The following is a 25,000-nucleotide window of genomic DNA, read 5'->3' as shown; positions in this document are numbered from 1 at the left end:
CTCTCTCTCTCTCTCTCTCTCTCTCTCTCTCTCTCTCTCTCTCTCTCTCTCTCTCTCTCTCTCTCTCTCTCTCTCTCTCTCTCTTTCTCTCTCTCTCTCTCTCTTTCTCTCTCTCTCTCTGCTTGTACTGTTGCTGTTAGTGCACTCTTTCGTAATGATTAATGTGCTGTCTTTGTTGCTGCTATTTCTCTCTGATCAGTTTTAATATTGTAATCCCGCCTTCTACGACATTTTGTATCCCGCGCCATAGACTTTCACAAGGACGTCTTGTGTCTGCATATCACACAGCTTGTCTCTAAGACCGCTATCCTGGCTCTCCAAGATACCTTGGTCTTCTCTGTTTCTGAAGATCCTCTAAGAAAGTATTGTGTTGCTACGTGGATTATAAATGCAGTTTCTTCTTCATTATTCACGCTCAGAAGATACTTCTTGAAGGCTCCTCAAGCTCACTTCCTTGGCTAAGTAATCCTCAGATGAGTAGTCAGGTGTTTGCTAGTATTAAATGAACCGTCACGCACTCAGCATCCAGACAAGTGTCTTCATCACCTGTCTTACTCAAGCCACCAGTCGTACTCTGGAGTTTACCTGGAGAGAGTTCCGGGGGTCAACGCCCCCGCGGCCCGGTCTGTGACCAGGAAGAAGAATATCTTACGTAATAATGCCCAGAAATGTTTTGGAAATATAAACACTCATGCAGTATAATGTGATCCTTTATTGACAACATTTCGCCCACACAGTGGGCTTCATAAAGTCACAAACAGATCTATCTGGCCGAAACATACGTGACTATACTCACGTGCCTTTCACCCAGGTAAGTCTGTCTGTGACTTGATAAATCCCACTGTGTGGGCGAAACGTTGTTAATAAAAGATCACATTATACTGCTTGAGTGTTTATATTTCCATTGTGTCGGTATTTTATACCATTTATTTCCAGAAATATTTTAGTTCACTTGAAAATTCCGTGCAAGTGACCACCACACGAGTCACAGCAGCTGCCCACCAGCCTTCCTATTTACATTAGTTTATCCTCACTTGAGTTCAAAGCATCAAACAGTGATGCAGTGTAAAGATTGATGACTATGTAGATTTCTATTTCGAGAGTGTTTAGTTAGTAATTTTGGGTGTTGTGTTTTTTTTTTTTTTGGTGTTCTTGATCCAAGGTGTTGGATACAGTTTTGTTTTTGTGATAATTTGTAAACAATGACGGCTGAGTTTGTAGATTTTTATATCGACTCTGTGTAGTTTGTAATTTTTGGGTGATTGTGTGATTTTTGGTGATCAGATTGAAATTTTTGGTGTAAGTTGATTGTTTGATTTTTTTGGGCGTAAGTAATAGTTCTTAGAGAAATGTGTAAAGATTAGTGAAAGAATATGTGAATTTACATATCGATGGTATACAGCTGGCAGTTTCAGTGGTTGTGCAAGTTTTTCAATCGTTATTTGATTTTTTAATGTTAATGTTGTCATTTTTTTGAAGTTCTTCGTATAAGTTGTTGGATATAAGATGGTCGTTTTAAAAACAGTTGGTAGAGATAGAGCTGTAAGCACTGACGTGATAGTCAGTAGACTGTAAACAGAGGACATTGTATGTTCGGAGAATTTATGTGGACAGGAGGCGCCTCTGAGAGAGCGGTGTGAGTAAGGCAATGTGAGACCTGATTGAAAAAAATATAAGATTTTAAGGGTATTTCTCTGGAGATATATTGAACTTGATTAAAGGGAAGTGGTGTGTGAAGCTATATATATTATATTCCATAACTCTGAATTATTTTAAGTAAAATATCATTTGAGTGTTGGAAAAGTATAATATATATTCTTGAAAAATGTGTTTTAAAAGTTGAATAAACTGTCTTACCTTATAATGTTACTTGTGTGTTTCAGATATATTTCCATGGATTCTTAAAATTGTATGTAAATATTTATCATGTATACTTATAAAACTACCTTTGAATGATTGATCAGCAATGTCTTCCCATCTCTGTAATGTATGTATAACTACCAAAAATATTATGTCAGCAAATATTGTAAACTTTTAACGTCTTATGATTACGAGAAAATTTGCTTATCATGTGTATACCTCGTAATTACTGTCTTACCTTAAGATTCCTCTTATTATATTTATTTTTATTAACACATCGGCCGTCTCCCACCAAGGCAGGGTGGCCCGAAAAAAAAATTCATCATCATTCACTCCATCACTGTCTTTCCTTCAGAGTGCAGACACAGTACTTCCCATCTCCAGGACTCAAGTCCGGCCTGCCGGTTTACCTGAATCCCTTCATAAATGTTACTTTGCTCACACTCCAACAGCACGTCATGTCCTAAAAGCAATTTGTCTCCATTCGCTCCTATCTAACATGTTCACGCATGCTTGCTGAAAGTCCAAGCCCCTCGCGTGAAAAAACTCCTTTATCCCCCCTCCCACTTTTCATAGGCCTATCCCTACCCCACCTTCCCTCCACTACACTTTTACACACTCTCGATGCCATTCTATTTCGCTTCATTCCATCCTTTCTACAAGTACATACCATCTCAGTAACCCTTCCTCAGGCCTCTCGATAATAGTTTTGGTAATCCCACACCTCCTCCTAATCTCCAAACTACGGATTCTCTGAATTATATTCTCACCACACATTGCCCTCAGACATGACATCTCCACTGCCTCCAGCCTTCTCCTCGTTGCAACATTCACCATCCATTCTTCACACCCATATGAGAGTGTTCATATAACTATGCTCTCATACATTCACCTCTTTGCTTTCATGGATAAAGTTCTTTGTCTCCACAGACTCCTCAGTGCACCACTCGCCTTTTTCCCCTCGTCAATTCTGTGATTCACCTCATCTTTCATAGACCCATCTGCTGGCACGTCCACTCCTAAATATCTTTATACATTCACCTCCTTCAAAAGTTCCTTCACACTCGCTTAATATCTTCCAAAATCTCTCTCCTCTACACTCTTCTCTTCTCCAGGTGCATACATTCTTATTATGACCCACTTTTCACATCAGACCCTTATTTTAATCCACATAATCCCTCTTCTCTCTCCCTAACTGATCCTTCAACATTATTGCTACCCTTTCCTTAGCTCTCTCTCTAGATGCTCCTGACTTAATCCCATTTATTTCTCCCCACTGAAACTCACCTACCCCCTGCAGCTTTGTTTCACTTAGAGCCAAAACATCCAACTTGTTTTCATTCATAACATTAGCAATCATTTCTTTCTTATCATCCGCACTACATCACACACATTCAAACATCCCAGTTTTATAAAGTTTTTATTTTTCCTGTATTTAGTAATTTATACAAGAGAAGGGATTACTAGTCCATTGCTCCCGACATGTCTGAATACATTCACCTCCTCCATACCCTCTCCATCCAATCTGATATCCAGTCTTTTGTTACCTATTTTTTTTATCCTAATCACCTTACTCTTTCCTATATTCACTTTTAATTTTCTTCTCTTTCATACCCTACGAAACTCATCCACCAACCTCTGCAACTTCCCTTTAGAATCTCCCAAAAGAACAGTGTCATCAGCAAAGAGCAACTGTGACAACTCCCACTTTGTGTTAGATTCTTTATCTTTTAACCAGACACCTTTTGCCAACACCCGAGCATTCACTTCTCTTGCAGCCCCATCTATAAATATATTGAACAACCATGGGTACATCACACATCCTTGTCTAAGGCCTACATTTTCTGGGACATTATATCCCTCTCTCCTACATACTTCTGTCATTCAAATACTGATTGCTGCCGTGCCAACACAGACTGCAGCAGTAACAACATTGAACGCTGCTGTGGCAAGCAGCTGTGTTAATATTTATTGTTGCTGTGAAAACAATTATAACATTGTCAGTATTGTAGATGTGTCAACAATAACTGAGGCTATTCGAACATTGCAACAGAGTCACTGTTGACTGCAGTCATAGAATCACTGACTGCAGTCGTTATATCGTTGACTGCAGATGTGGCAGCATCGATTGAAGCCATCCCAGTATTGAATTAAGATTTTCTACCATTGACTGCCAACACGTCAACACTAACTGTTGATGAAGTAAAAATAATAACTGGAGCATCAGTGACAGCGTCAGTGACAACATCAGTGACAGCATCAGTGACAACATCAGTGACAGCATCAGTGACAGCATCAGTGACAGCATCAGTGACAGCATCAGTGACAGCACTGAAGAACCAGTTAATATCTTGTTTGTGATAAACGTGACATGTCATTGCATGTTCAACTTGAAATTAATGTTATTCTCATTCAAAGTGTCATCTGTTCAAGTGTTGTCCTATAGAACTGTATAATTTGTGTCCTAGAATATTTTGTAAGTGTGTAGTAAAAAATAATTTGAAAAATTTTGAGCCACGAGAAAATTATAAGCCCTAGATAATTATTTGTGAGCGGTGATCATACATGTACAAGTGTTCCTTTGTAGGATAATATATGAATGATGTCCCAGAATATTATATGTGAAGGCTTTTCTCTGGATTTATATGTGAATGGTGTCTTTGGAAGATATTTAGTAATCAGTATTCTAGAGAATTATGAGTTGTATCCCTAGGAATTTTATGTCAGTGATATCTTAGGGAATGAAGTGAATTAATTAGTATATATGAAAATTTGTAAGATAGATTTGCGTCCTTTGAGACGAAACTGATTAAGAAAAAGTGACGAATTGTTTAAAATAAGTTAATTGACATAGACCTCGAGGTGGTTGTTATTAAACATGATGAGAAAAGTTAATAAGTGGATATTTGGACCAAATTATGAAACTGTAATAGAATTATGTAAGATTTGAAGAAATTATTAAAAGAATCACAGAAAAGTAGATCAGGATTTAGTATCATATTATAACTGATACATAGAAGGAGATAAGAAGTTGGATAATAATTTATATATTTAAATGAGTTATTCATGATTCAAAAAAGACAGAAAGAAAAATAGTTTATCTCTGTTCTGAATTTTACTGATCGTGTTAACAAAAATTTTGACAATAAGTGTAATAGTCGAAAAGTTTAATAAATAAGAAAGATAAGCTAAAATACTCCAAGAAAATACAGAGAGAGAGAAGGGCAGTAGGCATGTCCAAAGGAAATATCTAATGCCTTAGTCTTGGCCTAAACAGATATTTTGCGAAAATCAATTATAATAATGAACTGTTAACAGAAGAAAATGTTATTGTGTTCGACAAATGAACAATAATATCAGAGAACAAAAAAAGGCGAAGAGGAAGGGGGGAAATATCAGTGAGAATTGAAAAAAAAAAGATTAGGATACCATAGGAAGGAAATACTATGAAGAGTTACAGTTATATAAGTGTAATTGTATTAATATTGGTAGAAATACCAGAAATATGTTAAGTATAAGGACACAAATGTAACTAATGTGACATTTTATTGTGGCAACGTTTCGCTCTCCAGGAGCTTTATGAAGCTCTTGGAGAGCGAAACCTTGCATTTGTGTCCCTTTACTTAATATGATTGTAATTAATGAAACAAACATCATTAGGGAGTGAAAGCAAAAATGAAGTCAATAAATTTCCTTAATAAATTTTTTATTTATTATTTACATAAATAAAAAAAAATATATGTGAGGGAAGTCAAGACATCATCAAAATAAAATCCAGTAAACACGTGATTCAAATTTTTTTGCATAAACTTAATAAACCTACTTGCAAATTGATCAGGTTTAATAGAAACTAAAGATGGATGTTAAACATAGTTTTTCTTCCGCTGTTAAAACTAAATAGTTCGTCATTAAAAACTCGGTGTTCCTCTAAATTATTACGTTTAATTCAGTAATAGAATTGTAATTATTTTACTAGTGTTTGTTGTGGGACTGTTACAGATCTTGCAACTCACTCAGGCAAGATTATATCTGTTAACAATAATAATAATAATAATAATAATAATAATAATAATAATAATAATAATAATAATAATAATCCCCTCTCTCTTTATTGTAAAATTGTATAATTGAAATAATTATTTTGCTTTACCATAAAGAACTAACACCGTATTTGGATAAGCACACAAATAATCCACGTTTTAGAAGAGGTATCTTGTAAAGACGTTTCGAACCATCTTTTTCCAAGACACATTTCTTGCTTTCATTTTACCCTGTTAATTTTACTAAGTTTCTTACTGACGTAACTATATGCTAATAGAGTTACGCTAACGAAATATTTACCTTAATAATTCAGTGCTTCCTATCCCTTCCCCACTGATATTAAGTGGACCACATTAGTAATCTTCCGGCAGCCGCTCCGTGTAAACACAATTATTGGAACACCATTGCTAATTGTTTACATAAGAATTCTGGTCTTATAATCAGTACCTACGAAGATTTAATTTCTTGTGACATTTTTTTTGAGTATCTTCATCAGAAGTTTCATTAATCTTTTTCTCATGGTATATAATTTTTAGTTTATCTTGTTTATTTAATTTTTTTTACACAAGGTTTGACAAGGTTAAGTTAAGGATCTCCAACTTTATTAACAAGTTATTTACAAGTTAAGGATTCCTTACTTTATTGACAAGCTAAGACCTGTTACCTACATCAGCTCATTTGAAAGAATTTTTATTGTTATGAGACATACAAGTAGGGAACAGGATGAAGTTGGAGCCATCTGTGGGCCAGCATTTTCATTTGATCAACTGACTTTATCTCGTTGACATCATTATGCTGTACGAATGTGTTCCATACTCGAGTCATCCTGGGTATATATGATCTCAGATGGAGTGATGTTCTGGTGAAGGTTACGCCAAAGTGAAGTTGCTGCTTTCTGCCCGTCTTGTGACATAAAAGCTTGTTTCACGCTGTTCTCGAAGTGGATCCAAGTGTTAAACTTTGACAATATTGGCCTTGTACATAACAGTAAGGCCACCCACATCCCTCCTATGTTGAAGGCTCTGCTGAAATGACAGATCTATCCAGGATGGGTCCAGGCGAGAGATGAGACGTCTTGCTCTGTTCTCTACTCTGTCAAGCAGTCGCAGATGAGAGGGGGGGGGGCAGGCAAACCAAGAAAGTGGAGCATACTCAAGATGTGAGCGTACTTGTGCCTCATACAGACTCTTGCAACCCCTACTGTCAAGCAGATGTGAGATACGGCGAAGTGCTGTAAGCTTCCTGGCTGCCTTGTTTGCAAGATTTACGACGTGGTTCTTCATGGTCAGTTTGAAGTCAAATTTCACCACAAGGATATCAACTTTTTCATCCCTGCCTTTCCGTACATCCCTGACTTCTCTCTCTCTCTCTCTCTCTCTCTCTCTCTCTCTCTCTCTCTCTCTCTCTCTCTCTCTCTCTCTCTCTCTCTCTCTCTCTCTCTGAATACCTCATTAAGCCTTCAGTTTGCACTTTACATAATTTTCAGTCGTCAATTATTACAACACATCACTGCTCCTTCCTCAGCAATATTTGTTGGACTCTCACAATATTACTCTGGACCAGCAAGTATTATATTTATAGCAATATTTTGTGTTCATATTGTCTTCCGGTTCTTTCTTAGCCTCAGATGTTCAGACCAATCTTTCTTTCTTGTTTATATGTTTATCGTCGTTTATATACTCTAGAGAGTGCAAAAATTATAGGGGGATAAGTCTGTTGAGTGTACCTGGTAAAGTGTATGGTAGAGTTATAATTGAAAGAATTAAGAGTAAGACGGAGAATAGGATAGCAGATGAACAAGGAGGCTTTAGGAAAGGTAGGGGGTGTGTGGACCAGGTGTTTACAGTGAAACATATAAGTGAACAGTATTTAGATAAGGCTAAAGAGGTCTTTGTGGCATTTATGGATTTGGAAAAGGCGTATGACAGGGTGGATAGGGGGGCAATGTGGCAGATGTTGCAAGTGTATGGTGTAGGAGGTAGGTTACTGAAAGCAGTGAAGAGTTTTTATGAGGATAGTGAGGCTCAAGTTAGAGTATGTAGGAAAGAGGGAAATTTTTTCCCAGTAAAAGTAGGCCTTAGACAAGGATGTGTGATGTCACCGTGGTTGTTTAATATATTTATAGATGGGGTTGTAAGAGAAGTAAATGCGAGGGTCTTGGCAAGAGGCGTGGAGTTAAAAGATAAAGAATCACACACAAAGTGGGAGTTGTCACAGCTGCTCTTTGCTGATGACACTGTGCTCTTGGGAGATTCTGAAGAGAAGTTGCAGAGATTGGTGGATGAATTTGGTAGGGTGTGCAAAAGAAGAAAATTAAAGGTGAATACAGGAAAGAGTAAGGTTATGAGGATAACAAAAAGATTAGGTGATGAAAGATTGAATATCAGATTGGAGGGAGAGAGTATGGAGGAGGTGAACGTATTCAGATATTTGGGAGTGGACGTGTCAGCGGATGGGTCTATGAAAGATGAGGTGAATCATAGAATTGATGAGGGAAAAAGAGTGAGTGGTGCACTTAGGAGTCTGTGGAGACAAAGAACTTTGTCCTTGGAGGCAAAGAGGGGAATGTATGAGAGTATAGTTTTACCAACGCTCTTATATGGGTGTGAAGCGTGGGTGATGAATGTTGCAGCGAGGAGAAGGCTGGAGGCAGTGGAGATGTCATGTCTGAGGGCAATGTGTGGTGTGAATATAATGCAGAGAATTCGTAGTTTGGAAGTTAGGAGGAGGTGCGGGATTACCAAAACTGTTGTCCAGAGGGCTGAGGAAGGGTTGTTGAGGTGGTTCGGACATGTAGAGAGAATGGAGCGAAACAGAATGACTTCAAGAGTGTATCAGTCTGTAGTGGAAGGAAGGCGGGGTAGGGGTCGGCCTAGGAAGGGTTGGAGGGAGGGGGTAAAGGAGGTTTTGTGTGCGAGGGGCTTGGACTTCCAGCAGGCATGCGTGAGCGTGTTTGATAGGAGTGAATGGAGACAAATGGTTTTTAATACTTGACGTGCTGTTGGAGTGTGAGCAAAGTAACATTTATGAAGGGATTCAGGGAAACCGGCAGGCCGGACTTGAGTCCTGAAGATGGGAAGTACAGTGCCTGCACTCTGAAGGAGGGGTGTTAATGTTGCAGTTTAAAAACTGTAGTGTAAAGCACCCTTCTGGCAAGACAGTGATGGAGTGAATGATGGTGAAAGTTTTTCTTTTTCGGGCCACCCTGCCTTGGTGGGAATCGGCCGGTGTGATAATAATAAAATAAACATTTCTTCTGTGACTTCACAGACTATTTCATGTCTTTTATTCATTCCTGAATATGATAAGTACTCACAATATTTTTTCAGATTTTTCATTCTTTTTGAAGCATTTTTTTCGAATCTTTACGCTTAAAATTTATTATCTTATTTCTTTCATTTCTTTTCTTCATTCCACTATAACCACAAACTTGATACGCTCATAGATCAGTACCGTAAACAACAGCTTTGGTTTACCCTTGACCTATATTTCTCTCTATCTCTAACTTCTTTCATCACTTTACATTCCTATATCCATCCATTAGTTTATCTTAAATTTCCCTTGTCTCATTTTGTGTCTCACATTTCTCAGTAATTTTCTTAATGATTCAAATCTCCTGGAACCTTCAGTTCATCTCTGCTTCATTATGCTTCGTCTGCTGCTATTTCTAACACGTATTCATTCTCTTGTTCTCATTGTCCTGCTGCTTTATCTAATATTATGCTTTATTTTTTCTGTTTGGACATTACTATATGTATTTTATTTTCTTTATTATCTTATTTATTCTCAATACTCTGGTGTTTCCTGATCATCAGTTCTGCTGCTCATGTTTTTCATAAGGCAAGATGATAAATTAGACACATGTGCAGCTCTTGGGTATCTTTAATGAGGAAACGTTTCGCCACACAGTGGCTTCATCAGTCCATACAAAGGAGAATGTTGAAGAACAGGAGGAGTTTGAGGGAATCAGTCCCTCAGCCTTGAGTCGATGTGGTCAGTCCATCAATCTTGAAAAGAATACAGCATATGTGCTGATAAGTAGCTTATATACCGCAGGCAGGAGAGGTACAGCACTCGTAGGTGGCGTCACATTTGTCGGTTCTCTGAACCAGTCATCTACATAAGGCAAGATATACTCACAGTTATGGAAGAAAAATATTTATCACTGAGCTAATCTTTAAACTTTAATTTTCTCTAAACAGTTATATTCAGAAAGAAATGTTGCCTAAATACATGTTTGTTCTGCGCTTAATAACTTTCCACAAACCATCAAAGTTTCCTATTAATGTTCTACTTTATTTCGTGTTTATTATCAACATTTGCAATTTTTCTCTATAATTTTTATTTCACTAATTTTAAGGAACCTTGAGTAATGGAGTACTTGATTATACTTCTGTCTCACTGTTTCCTGGTTATACTTTCTTGTTATTTTTTGGAGATCAGGAGTTTATGGGATTCACTAGAAACTGAGAGATTGATAATTAGAATCTGCATAAAAAGGTGAAAGCTAAATGTGCAACATCTGGATATCTTTATTGTAGACGTTTCGCCATCCAGTGGCTTTATCACTACAGATTCTAGGACATAATTAAAAAATTATGTCCTAGAATTTGTATTGATAAAGCCACTGGATGGCGAAACGTCTACAATAAAGATATCCAGATGTTGCACATGTGTCTTAACTTTCATATTGTCGGTATTTTGTACCTGTCTTGCACAGATTTGATATTTACAGTTTATTACATGAACGCTAATATCCCAATTTCTCGAAAAAAATGGCAAATTATGACATAGAGCCCAAAATAACTTCAATTTTTCCAATAAGAAACAAAAGCTTTGAAACCAAACTGAAGAAGCATTCTCTTGTTATCTCAGAGAGACCATTTTCCTAAATTACACCAGCACAGTAAGTTTGAAAACCTTAAATGCCAGTTGGATGAGACATGCAGAAATTAAGGTTAGAAAATCAATATTTAAATTTTCCCAGCATTTAAGGTTTATGTGAATACGAATGTTAGTAATTAAGCTTTATTAAAACTTAGAGTATATAACGTGCAATTTTTAAAGTGGTCTTGAGGACACAGATGTTAAGTGAACATATATTTTGTAGTCTAAACCTAAAAAAAAAACCAGAAATCTTCTTGATTCATAAATCTAACACATTAATACAAACACAAAATAAATAGAAGGCGAAGGTTTCCTTGAATAAAATAACAGAACAGACGTTGTTATGTTATTGAAGTTAAATCCACCAAGAATATTGCATATCATATTTGCAGCTCCTCAGAACAAACTGAGGAACCATTCTTATAAATGTGTGTATCATTAATAATATTTTGAAGTCGATCAGGAGAATAATTATTAAATTATTAAATATAAAAAAATATCGGTTTATATTCAATAAAACTGGAAAATAGTGTTTATGTAAACCAGTAAGCAGCAAGAACCTGCCATTCAAGGAACTACACCAGTGTTAAAACATTGAAGCAATGGATTCCAACTATTCCAATTCATTATTTTAGTAACCCCAAAAAATTCCTGAACGAAAATAAAAGTTTATTGTTACCATACAGGACGTAATATGAATCAGCCATTAAATGGTGAAGCTGTTCTGAAGAGGTCAACTGAAATTTATTTAACCTAACTGAATGGGAATAAGAATATCCCACAATTTACGCACAGAATGGTTAAATCTTCTCTTTCACACTTGAATTTCACTCTCCGTCCTCGTCGAATAACGAGGCATCGTCTACACCGAATAACGAGGCATCGTCCTCATCGAATAACGAGGCATCGTCCTCATCGAATAACGAGGCATCGTCCTCATCGAATAACGAGGCATCGTCCTCATCGAATAACGAGGCATCGTCTACATCGAATAACGAGGCATCGTCCTCATCGAATAACGAGGCATCGTCCTCATCGAATAACGAGGCATCGTCCTTGTCGAATAACGAGGCATCGTTGTTGAACGTATGAAGCTACGCATTCCTGGATACTTAAAAATAGGCTCAACAAGTCTGGTTATGGGACACTTGCATTTGACAACTGTTCCAAAAATTTGGACATAAGGGCCAATCACAGCCGTTGTTATTTTGAAGCAAAGTGGATGACTCTTGAGTTATGGACAAGATATAAAGAAGGACCATCAAACAGAATAAAGCTCATAATTAAATATTCCAGAAGGGTAATAGCTAATTACGAGAAACGAAAAGGAGTGGACAATCTTGAAGTGATTATTAAGGAGATCGAGAACTGTGGATGATTGTGGATTTTATGACAAGGTGATCATAGGGCGAACTGCAAGAGATGAACTGAGGAAGTGATGCTGTGTGAATAAGTATATATTAGAGGAAAGATGGAAGTCAGAGAGAGGATGGTAGAAGATGAAGGAGACAATGATAACTGATAATTTAGGGAAAGGAAGTGTGGAGATGAATGAGAAGGGGAAGTAGAATGATGGCATGTGACGAAATATTGAAAAGTGTCGCGCTATTCTTTTCAGAAAGGGAGAGTATTCGAGAGTGAATAACACTAGAGAAAGGGATGATGTCAAATAATTATGAATAATTGTTGATAACCTCCACCTAAGGTGCCAGGAGGCTTCTTTCTGAATCTTCTCTTATGCTTTTCTTTTCCATTTTCTCAGTCTCTAATTTACTGCTTTTAATTTCTAGAACTATCCAGCTTTCTTATTTCTAGAAATTCCTAAGAAAGATGTGAATTCCCATCAAATTAAACTTTCTTCTCAGATTTCTCAATTATATCACTAACATCATGAAACCTGTTGCATCCTTCATTTCCCTGATATATATATATATATATATATATATATATATATATATATATATATATATATATATATATATATATATGTATATATCAAATTGGGGAGGAGGAGTATGGAAGAAGTGAATGTTTTCAGATACTTGGGAGTTGACGTGTCGGCGGATGGATTTATGAAGGATGAGGTTAATCATAGAATTGATGAGGGAAAAAAGGTGAGTGATGCGTTGAGGTATATGTGGAGGCAAAAAGCGTTATCTATGGAGGCAAAGAAGGGAATGTATGAAAGTATAGTAGTACCAACACTCTTATATGGGTGTGAAGCTTGGGTTGTAATTGCAGAAGCGAGGAGGCGGTTGGAGGCAGTGGAGATGTCCTGTCTAAGGGCAATGTGTGGTGTAAATATTATGCAGAAAATTCGGAGTGCAGAAATTAGGAGAACGTGTGGAGTTAATAAAAGTATTAGTTAGAGGGCAGAGGTGGGGTTGTTGAGGCGGTTTGGTCATTTAGAGAGAATGGATCAAAGTAGAATGACATGGAAAGCATATAAATCTATAGGGGAAGGAAGGCGGGGCAGGGGTCGTTCTCGAAAGGGTTGGAGAGAGGGGGTAAAGGGGGTTTTGTGGGCGAGGGGCTTGGACTTCCAGCAAGCGTGCGTGAGCGTGTTAGATAGGAGTGAATGGAGACGAATGGTATTTGGGACCTGACGATCTGTTGGAGTGTGAGCAGGGTAATATTTAGTGAAGGGATTCAGGGAAACCGGTTATTTTCATATAGTCGGACTTGAGTCCTGGAAATGGGAAGTACAATGCCTGCACTTTAAAGGAGGGGTTTGGGATATTGGCAGTTTGGAGGGATATGTTGTGTATCTTTATACGTATATGCTTCTAAACTGTTGTATTCTGAGCACCTCTGCAAAAAACAGAGATAATGTGTGAGTGTGGTGAAAGTGTTGGATGATGATGAAAGTATTTTCTTTTTGGGGATTTTCTTTTTTTGGGTCACCCTGCCTCGGTGGGAGACGGCCGACTTGTTGAAAATATATATATATATATATATATATATATATATATATATATATATATATATATATATATATATATATATATATATATATATATATATATATATATATATGCAATAAGATCACAGTAAACAGGTGATTTCAGATTATGCAAAACAACCACTCTGAAAGAATAGAGAAATTCCAAGCGCTTTCGTGACTACTCACATTATCAAGGAACTATGAAAGTAAAGCATCCAAGGAAGCTATATAAGGGGTCTGGTCGGCACCTCACTATCAGATCCCACAACGGTTTAAACACGTGACGCGCGGCGAGCCAACTTGGAAAGGTCCTTGGCACAACTCACCCCACAAACTATTCTACCCAAGAAATAAGAAATTTTAAAGATTTTTTGTCCAGTGTATTATTAAAGTCTTCCCAAATTCTATTAATTATAAATGGATCTAATTTATATAAACCAAAGGAAATATTCATATTATTGTCAAAACTGCTTTTTATGAAACAAGATTCAATTATATTCCTGTCGACCATGGACTTGCTTGATACTACTTTCTCAACTTTTTGAAAATCAATTGGATGGTTAAAATCTCTTACATGAATAAATAGAGCATTGGAATCTTGTCCAGTTCTAATGCTATATTTATGTTGTTTTAATCTTAGTTCGAGATTTTTACCAGTTTGACCGTAATAAACTTTATCGCAAATTTTACAAGGAATCTTATAGACACATCCATCAGCATTTTGGGGGGAATTCTTTATCAAAAGTTTTTTTACTGTATCGAGATTTTTGAATACAACTTTAATATTAAAAGTCTTAAGAAGAGAAGGCATATCAACCAAGTTTTCATGGTAAGGGAGAACCAACATATTTTTATTTGAATAAGGCTGGTTGTCCCTTTTTGGATTGTAAAAAGTATTTCTGGCAACTTTAAAAGATTTATCAATTACATTTCTTGGGTATTTTAAATCATTACCTATTTCATAAATTTTGGATATTTCCTCATCTATGAACTCAGGACTACAAATTCGTAAAGCTCTCAGAAACATTGATGAGAAAACAGACAGTTTGACTCTATCTTGATGCGAGGAATAATAGTGGACATAGGAACAGTTATTAGTAGGTTTTCTGTAAATTTTAAATTTGAATTCATTATTACCCTTAATAATTAAAACATCTAGAAAAGGCAATGAGTTATTTTCTTCAAACTCAATAGTAAAGTTTATTGAATAGGCTAAGCTATTTAATTTTCCAAGGAAATGGTGTATATCTACATTTTTGGGCATAAGACACAAAATATCATCAACATATCTGAACCATTTAGCTCTATTAGGGAGGATTGTGTTAAGTAACCTTGTTTCAAAAAATTCCATGTATAGGTTACTAAGAACAGGTGAAAGAGGATTTCCCATTGCCATACCAAACTTCTGAGTGTAAAATTTATCATTAAATACAAATTTTGCATCAACAATGCAAAGTTTAATAAGTTTAATGATAGTAGAAACTGGCAATGGTAAATCATAGTTAACGAGTTCTTCAGATAAGAAACTTAATAAATCATCAACAGGAACTTTCGTAAACAAGGAAGTAACATCAAAACTAACCATGTTAAAATCATTTAGGTCAGTCAAGGAGCTTAATTTATCAACCAAGTCTATGTTGTTTTTAACATTAAAGTTAGAAATTTTGCCAACAATAGGGCTCAAAATATCAACAAGCCATTTGGATAATTTATATGAAACTGACCCTATGGAGCTAATAATTGGTCTGACTGGATTCCCTGGTTTGTGTGTTTTTATTAGTCCATACATATTACGGTCAAACTGGTAAAAATCTCGAACTAAGATTAAAACAACATAAATATAGCATTAGAACTGGACAAGATTCCAATGCTCTATTTATTCATGTAAGAGATTTTAACCATCCAATTGATTTTCAAAAAGTTGAGAAAGTAGTATCAAGCAAGTCCATGGTCGACAGGAATATAATTGAATCTTGTTTCATAAAAAGCAGTTTTGACAATAATATGAATATTTCCTTTGGTTTATATAAATTAGATCCATTTATAATTAATAGAATTTGGGAAGAATTTAATAATACACTGGACAAAAAATCTTTAAAATTTCTTATTTCTTGGGTAGAATAGTTTGTGGGGTGAGTTGTGCCAAGGACCTTTCCAAGTTGGCTCGCCGCGCGTCACGTGTTTAAACCGTTGTGGGATCTGATAGTGAGGTGCCGACCAGACCCCTTATATAGCTTCCTTGGATGCTTTACTTTCATAGTTCCTTGATAATGTGAGTAGTCACGAAAGCGCTTGGAATTTCTCTATTCTTTCAGAGTGGTTGTTTTGCATATATATATATATATATATATATATATATATATATATATATATATATATATATATATATATATATATATATATATATACATACATATATATATATATATATATATATATATATATATATATATATATATATATATATATATATATATATATATATATATATATATATATATATATATATATATATATATATATATATATATATATATATATATATATATATATATATATATATATATATATATATATATATATATATATATATATATATATATATATATATATATATATATATATATATATATATATATATATATATATATATATATATATATATATATATATATATATAAATATATATATTAATTTATATTTATTAACACACTGGCCCATTCCCACCAAGGCAGGGTGGCCCGAAAAAGAAAAACTTTCACCATCATTCACTCCATCACTGTCTTGCCAGAAGGGTGCTTTACACTACAGTTTTTAAACTACAACATTAACACCCCTCCTTCAGAGTGCAGGCACTGTACTTCCCATCTCCAGGACTCAAATCCGGCCTGCCGGTTTCCCTGAACCCCTTCATATATGTTACTTTGCTCACACTCCAACAGCACGTCAAGTATTAAAAACCATTTGTCTCCATTCACTCCTATCAAACACGGTCACGCGTGCCTGCTGGAAGTCCAAGCCCCTCGCACACAAAACCTCCTTTACCCCCTCTCTCCAACCTTTCCTAGGCCGACCCCTACCCCGCCTTCCTTCCACTACAGACTGATACACTCTTGAAGTCATTCTGTTTCGCTCCATTCTCTCTACATGTCCGAACCACCTCAACAACCCTTCCTCAGCCCTCTGGACAATAGTTTTGGTAATCCCGCACCTCCTCCTAACTTCCAAACTACGAATTCTCTGCATTATATTCACACCACACATTGCTCTCAGACATGACATCTCCACTGCCTCCAGCCTTCTCCTCGCTGCAACATTCATCACCCATGCTTCACACCCATATTAGAGCGTTGGTAAAACTATACTCTCATACATTCCCCTCTTTGCCTCCAAGGACAAAGTTTTTTGTCTCCACAGACTCCTAAGTGCACCACTCACTCCTTTCCCCTCATCAATTCTATGATTCACCTCATCTTTCATAGACCCATCCGCTGACACGTCCACTCCCAAATATCTGAATACATTCACCTCCTCCATACTCTCTCCCTCCAATCTGATATTCAATCTTTCATCACCTAATCTTTTTGTTATCCTCATAACCTTACTCTTTCCTGTATTCACCTTTAATTTTCTTCTTTTGCACACCCTACCAAATTCATCCACCAATCTCTGCAACTTCTCTTCAGAATCTCCCAATAGCACAGTCTCATCAGCAAAGAGCAGCTGTGACAACTCCCACTTTGTGTGTGATTTTTTATCTTTTAACTCCACGCCTCTTGCCAAGACCCTCACATTTACTTCTCTTACAACCCTATCTATAAATATATTAAACAACCACGGTGACATCACACATCCTTGTCTAAGGCCTACTTTTACTGGGAAATAATTTCCCTCTTTCCTACATACTCTAACTTGAGCCTCACTATCCTCGTAAAAACTCTTCACTGCTTTCAGTAACCTACCTCCTACACCATACACTTGCAACATCTGCCACATTGCCCCCCTATCCACCCTGTCATACGCCTTTTCCAAATCCATAAATGCCACAAAGACCTCTTTAGCCTTATCTAAATACTGTTCACTTATATGTTTCACTGTAAACACCTGGTCCACACACCCTCTACCTTTCCTAAAGCCTCCTTGTTCATCTGCTATCCCATTCTCCGTCTTACTCTTAATTCTTTCAATAATAACTCTACCATACACTTTACCAGGTATACTCAGCAGACTTATCCCCCTATAATTTTTGCACTCTCTTTTATCCCCTTTGCCTTTATACAAAGGAACTATGCATGCTCTCTGCCAATCCCTAGGTACCTTACCCTCTTCCATACATTTATTAAATAATTGCACCAACCACTCCAAAACTATATCCCCACCTGCTTTTAACATTTCTATATTTATCCCATCAATCCCGGCTGCTTTACCCCCTTTCATTTTACCTACTGCCTCACGAACTTCCCCCACACTCACAACTGGCTCTTCCTCACTCCTACAAGATGTTATTCCTCCTTGTCCTATACACGAAATCACAGCTTCCCTATCTTCATCAACATTTAACAATTCCTCAAAATATTCCCTCCATCTTCCAAATACCTCTAACTCTCCATTTAATAACTCTCCTCTCCTATTTTTAACTGACAAATCCATTTGTTCTCTAGGCTTTCTTAACTTGTTAATCTCACTCCAAAACTTTTTCTTATTTTCAACAAAATTTGTTGATAACATCTCACCCACTCTCTCCTTTGCTCTCTTTTTACATTGCTTCACCACTCTCTTAACCTCTCTCTTTTTCTCCATATACTCTTCCATCCTTGCATCACTTCTACTTTGTAAAAACTTCTCATATGCTAACTTTTTCTCCCTTACTACTCTCTTTACATCATCATTCCACCAATCGCTCCTCTTCCCTCCCGCACCCACTTTCCTGTAACCACAAACTTCTGCTGAACACTCTAACACTACATTTTTAAACCTACCCCATACCTCTTCGACCCCATTGCCTATGCTCTCATTAGCCCATCTATCCTCCAATAGCTGTTTATAAATTACCCTAACTGCCTCTCTCTTCCCTGATGCTTCTATTCTCCTTGTATCCCATCTACCTTTTACTCTCAGTGTAGCTACAACTAGAAAGTGATCTGATATATCTGTGGCCCCTCTATAAACATGTACATCCTGAAGTCTACTCAACAGTCTTTTATCTACCAACACATAATCCAACAAACTACTGTCATTTCGCCCTACATCATATCTTGTATACTTATTTATCCTCTTTTTCTTAAAATATGTATTACCTATAACTAAACCCCTTTCTATACAAAGTTCAATCAAAGGGCTCCCATTATCATTTACACCTGGCACCCCAAACTTACCTACCACACCCTCTCTAAAAGTTTCTCCTACTTTAGCATTCAGGTCCCCTACCACAATTACTCTCTCACTTGGTTCAAAGGCTCCTATACATTCACTTAACATCTCCCAAAATCTCTCTCTCTCCTCTACATTCCTCTCTTCTCCAGGTGCATACACGCTTATTATGACCCACTTTTCGCATCCAACCTTTACTTTAATCCACATAATTCTTGAATTTACACATTCATATTCTCTTTTCTCCTTCCATAACTGATCATTTAACATTACTGCTACCCCTTCCTTTGCTCGAACTCTCTCAGATACTCCAGATTTAATCCCATTTATTTCCCCCACTGAAACTCCATATATATATATATATATATATATATATATATATATATATATATATATATATATATATATATATATATATATATATATATATATATATATATATATATATATATATATATATATATATATATATATATATATATATATATATATATATATATATAAGTATATATATGGAAGTACCACCTCTAGTACTGTACTGGGGACCCTCATCCTCAGAGATGGGAATAAACATATTTCAGGGGAAACTTAAGATTCTCCCCTAAGCTGTTTGAATATTTTCATCTTCCATCCCCTACACTGACAATAAAATAATAATATGAATACATCGGAACGTTATTTCAAAGATTGTGAATCTCCTTCATCTCTTCCGAAGCCAGACGCCAGCCAAATATGCAGCAAGCATTTCCCATCTGGATGGCCACAATGAGGCGCTGGAGCTTGAAAGTGCCCACCTTCGGGTCCCTGGTAGTATCGATGAGTCTGGAACCCGGTTCTTTAAGGAAGTGTGTGACTTTTTCTAACCATTATCCCAAGGTCTCTGATCCAACTGGGGCAAACTTGTACTCCTCCCTGTGATCAGCAGCTCCTCCCTGTCGCCCGACACTATGATGGATGTAGGTGTCAGCTATCGTCGACATGCAGGTATAGTCCCATGCTAAGAGCTTGCCATTCTTCCTAGGATAGATGGTGATCCCATCAGGGTGGTTTGTTTTGTTGTGAGTAGTGTTGGCTGCTAGTGAACGGGGCTCTCTCTGGGCTGGGCATCTAGCTGTAGCTAGATGCCCAGATGTAGATGTAGACACAATGATGTAGACACATTGATGTCGTTGACTTCTTCGTGTCTTGCGTGGCAACCGTTGGTTTTGTAGCAGTTAAGACCATGTAGACCATATTGATCAGCTTGCACATGGCTGCAAATACAAGTATATTATGTGTGAATTGCGACAGTGAGTCGGAGAGCCACTGCAATACAGTCTTGGGGATGAGGCGTGTTCCCATTGCCGAAATGGGAACTGTTTGGAGGAAGTCCCCAAAGTGAAGTGCACTCACAGCTTGGAGACGGGCAGTCTCCCTGTCTGATGTTACATCCCTAAGCATAAAAAAACCATACCACAGGCGGGGATAGACCCCGCGATCAGAGAGTCTCAAAACTCCAGACCGTAGAGTTAGCCACTGGGTCAGCTAGCCACAATAAGATTCATCCAACTAGGTATATTTCTACACCATAGGAAGGCTAGCATAGGCACCAATGACCACAAATGCAAGTTTTTACAGACGTGTTAGCCACTGGCCTAGAGGCTAATGCGAAGGTCTGGAGTTTTGAGACTCTCTGATAGCGGGTTCTATCCTCGCCCGTGGTATGGTTTGTTGTAATCGTGTCATTACGATTTCGTGAGTCATCACTAAGCATGGTTGCAAGCACCTTTTCAGTGATGGGGCCATCGCAACTTGACTGTTTGTAGGTCAGTGCTGCAATAGGTTTTGTGAGCGATAATGCCATAGAATTTCACTTGCAGAGATCACAACAGTGTATCTATCATATATGTTAGAAAAATGTTTGGATGGAAAATGAGAACTTTCAAAACAAGGTATGCCAAGAAAATGATGAATCTCTTTAAATCATTTGTTTTCTCTAGGCTAGAATACTATGGTTCACTAACAGCCCCTCTCAAGATAGATGAACTTGCATATCGGGAGAATATTGAGATAACTTTCACTGCACGTGTTAGTACAATAAAGCACCTCACTTAGTGGGAACATTCGAAGTCGTTTGACCTGTACTCCTTGGAAATCAGGCGAGAAAGATACATGATAATATACACTTGGAAAATCTTAGAAGGACTAGTCCCAGATCTGCACACTGAAATCGCTACCTACAACAACAAAAGACTCGGATGGCGGTGCAACATTCTCCGAGTGAAAAGCATTGTTGCGGTGAGTAGACTAACAGATAACACAATAAGCGTCAGGGGCCCAAGACTGTTTACCTTCCTCCTAGAATACATAAGGGAGATTTCCAAAAGCTGTCTTCAAGAGGGGTCTGGACACCTAATGTCGGTGCCTAACCAACCGGAATGTGATTCCTACGTGAATTGCTTTCGGCAGGCAGCAACATACTGGTTGATCAAGCCCTGATCCACCGCGAGGTCTGCTCATGGACATTTCAGACACCCTCCAGGTAGTACCAAAATTAAAGTCCAACACAAGTAGAGAAATTAATTCCCTGCAGCAAATATCCAAGGCAATATGTCAATCTGGCCTCAACATTCAGTCATAAAATTTAAAATTAGAATAATTTAAACATCAGTAACTGAATAGTGACTTACTGCCAGTACATATAAATTATAGGAGAAAATAATACATATTTGAATAAACAATAAATATATTTACTTGGCAAAACATAATTCTAAAAGACATTATTCGCCATACACAGGTAGACTTTAGTTATTTAAACTATTACGGATTAAGTTTAAATCGAAGTGAAGGTTATCGTGTGTTGTTACTGGAGCAAGAGTCAGTAGGAAGGAATTAGATTATATGCAGGAGTCAGTAACAGGAGTGGATAGTTAGTAATAGTTGGCTTATGAGCAATAATCCTAGACTGAGGAAGCAGTTAGGTAGTTGCGGGAATCAGTTGGCAGGTAGTGAGGAGGAGTTAGGTATGTGCAGGAATCAGTTGGCAGGTAGTGAGGAGGAGTTAGGTAGTTGCAGGAATCAGTTGGCAGGTAGTGAGGAGGAGTTAGGTAGTTGCAGGAATCAGTTGGCAGGTAGTGAGGAGGAGTTAGGTTGGTGCAGGAATCAGTTGGCAGGTAGTGAGGAGGAGTTAGGTAGTTGCAGGAATCAGTTGGCAGGTAGTGAGGAGGAGTTAGGTAGTTGCAGGAATCAGTTGGCAGGTAGTGAGGAGGAGTTAGGTAGTTGCAGGAATCAGTTGGCAAGTAGTGAGGAGGAGTTAGGTAGGTGCAGGAATCAGTTGGCAGGTAGTGAGGAGTTAGGTAGATGCACGAATCAGTTGGCAGGTAATGAGGAGTAGTTAGGTAGGTGCAGGAATCAGTTGGCAGGTAGTGAGGAGTTAGGTAAGTGCAAGAATCAGTTGGCAGGGAGTGAGGAGGAGTTAGGTAGGTGCAGGAAACAGTTGGCAGGAAGTGAGAAGGAGTTAGGTAGGCGCAGGAATCAGTTGGCAGGTAGTGAAGAGGAGTTAGGTAGGTGCAGGAATCAGTTGGCAGGTAGTGAGGAGGAGTTAGGTAGTTCCAAGAATCAGAGGGCAGGTAATGAGGAGGAGTTGGGTAGGTGCAGGAATCAGTTGGCAGGTAGTGAGGAGTTAGGTAGGTGCAAGAATCAGTTGGCAGGAAGTGAGAAGGAGTTAGGTAGGCGCAGGAATCAGTTGGCAGGTAGTGAGGAGGAGTTAGGTAGTTGCAGGAATCAGTTGGCAGGTAGTGAGGAGGAGTTAGGTAGTTGCAAGAATCAGATGGCAGGTAATGAGGAGGAGATAGGTAGGTGCAGGAATCAGTTGGCAGGTAGTGAGGAGTTAGGTAGGTGCAAGAATCAATTGGCAGGGAGTGAGGAGGAGTTAGGCAGCTGCAGGAATCAGTTGGCAGGTAGTGAACAGGAGTTAGGTAGGTGCAGGAATCAGTTGGCAGGTAGTGAGGAGGAGTTAGGTAGGTGCAGGAATCAGTTGGCAGGTAGTTAGGAGTTAGGTAGGTGCAGAAATCAGTTGGCAAGTAGTGAGGAGGAGTTAGGTAGGTGCAGGAATCAGTTGGCAGGTAGTGAGGAGTTAGGTAGGTGCAGGAATCAGTTGGCAGGTAGTGAGGAGGAGTTAGGTAGGTGCAGGAATCAGTTGGCAGGTAGTGAGGAGGAGTTAGGTAGGTGCAGGAATCAGTTGGCAGGTAGTGAGGATGAGTTAGGTAGTTGCAGGAATCAGTTGGCAGGTAGTGAGGAGTTAGGTAGGAGCAGGAATCAGTTGGCAGGTAGTGAGGAGGAGTTAGGTAGGTGCAGGAATCAGTTGGCAGGTAGTTAGGAGTTAGGTAGGTGCAGAAATCAGTTGGCAAGTAGTGAGGAGGAGTTAGGTAGGTGCAGGAATCAGTTGGCAGGTAGTGAGGAGTTAGGTAGGTGCAGGAATCAGTTGGCAGGTAGTGAGGATGAGTTAGGTAGTTGCAGGAATCAGTTGGCAGGTAGTGAGGAGGAGTTAGGTAGGTGCAGGAATCAGTTGGCAGGTAGTGAGGATGAGTTAGGTAGTTGCAGGAATCAGTTGGCAGGTAGTGAGGAGGAGTTAGGTAAGCGCAGGAATCAGTTGGCAAGTAGTGAGGAGGAGTTAGGTTGGTGCAGGAATCAGTTGTCAGGAAGTGAGGAGTTGGGTAGGTGCAGAAATCAGTTACCAGGTAGTGAGGAGGAGTTAAGTAGGTGCAGGAATCAGTTGGCAGGTAGTGAGGAGTTAGGAAGGTGCAGGAATCAGTTGGCAGGTAATGAGAAGTTAGGTAGGTGTAAGAATCATTTGGCAGGTAGTGAGGAGTTAGGTACGTGCAGGAATCAGTTGGCAGGTAGTGAGGAGTTAGGAAGGTACAGGAATCAGTTGGCAGGTAGTGAGGAGGAGTTAGTTAGGTGCAGGAATCAGTTGGCAGGTAGTGAGGAGGAGCTACGTAGGTGCACGAATCAGTTGGCAGTTAGTGAGGAGTTAGGTAGGTGCAGGAATCAGTTGGCAGGTAGTGAGAAGTTAGGAAGGTGTAGGAATCAGTTGGCAGGTAGTGAGGAGTTAGGTAGGTGCAGGAATCAGTTGGCAGGTAGTGAGAAGTTAGGTAGGTGCAGGAATCAGTTGGCAAGTAGTGAGGAGGAGTTAGGTAGGTGCAGGAATCAGTTGGCAGGTAGTGAGGAATTAGGAAGGTGAAGGAATCAGTTGGCAGGTAATGAGGAGTTAGGTAGGTGCAGGAATCAGTTGGTAGGTAGTGAGGAGTTAGGTAGGTGCAGGAATCAGTTGGCAGGTAGTGAGGAGGAGTTAGGTAGTTGGAGGAATCAGATGGCATGTAGTGGGGAGGAGTTAGGTAGGTGCAGGAATCAGTTGGCAGGTAGTGAGGAGGAGTTACGTAAGTGCAGGAATCAGTTGGCAGGTAGTGAGGAGTTAGGAAGGTGCAGGAATCAGTTGGCAGGTAGTGAGGAGGAGTTAGGTAGGTGCAGGAATCAGTTGGCAGGTAGCGAGGAGGAGTTTGGTATTTGCAAGAATCAGTTGGCAGGTAGTGAGGAGGAGTTAGGTAGGTGCAGGAATCAGTTGGCAGGTAGTGAGGAGAAGTTAGGTAGGTGCAGGAATCAGTTGGCAGGTAGTGAGGAGGAGTTAGGTAGGTGCAGGAATCAGTTGGCAGAGAGTGAGGAGGAGTTAGGTAGATGCAGGAATCAGTTGGCAGGTAGTGAGGAGGAGTTGGGTAGGTGCAGGAATCAGTTGGCAGGTAGTGAGGAGAAGTTAGGTAGGTGCAGGAATCAGTTGGCAGGTAGTGAGGAGGAGTTAGGTAGGTACAGGAATCAGTTGGCAGGTAGTGAGGAGGAGTTAGGTAGGTGCAAGGATCAAATGGC

General features: G+C 38.5%; 1 protein-coding gene across 1 annotated transcript in view; it reads right to left on the bottom strand.

Annotated features, from left to right (window-relative positions):
• The window catches only part of LOC138853994 (lachesin-like), a 384,143-nt gene extending 379,905 nt beyond the window's left edge, over positions 1 to 4,238 (bottom strand). Inside the window, exons 1-2 of the mRNA XM_070094252.1 lie at positions 4,025 to 4,238; positions 3,475 to 3,644 (exon numbers count right to left, since the gene is read on the bottom strand). Coding sequence (XP_069950353.1) covers positions 3,475 to 3,644; positions 4,025 to 4,238 — 384 coding nt within the window. The remainder of the gene's footprint in view (positions 1 to 3,474; positions 3,645 to 4,024) is intronic.
• Between the last annotated feature and the right edge of the window lie 20,762 nt (positions 4,239 to 25,000).

The sequence above is a fragment of the Cherax quadricarinatus genome, chromosome 45, assembly GCF_038502225.1.
Source record: "Cherax quadricarinatus isolate ZL_2023a chromosome 45, ASM3850222v1, whole genome shotgun sequence".
NCBI classification, from domain to species: domain Eukaryota; kingdom Metazoa; phylum Arthropoda; class Malacostraca; order Decapoda; family Parastacidae; genus Cherax; species Cherax quadricarinatus.
The sequence above is the reverse complement of the archived record's forward strand: the minus strand, read 5'-3'. Positions and strand labels throughout refer to the sequence as shown.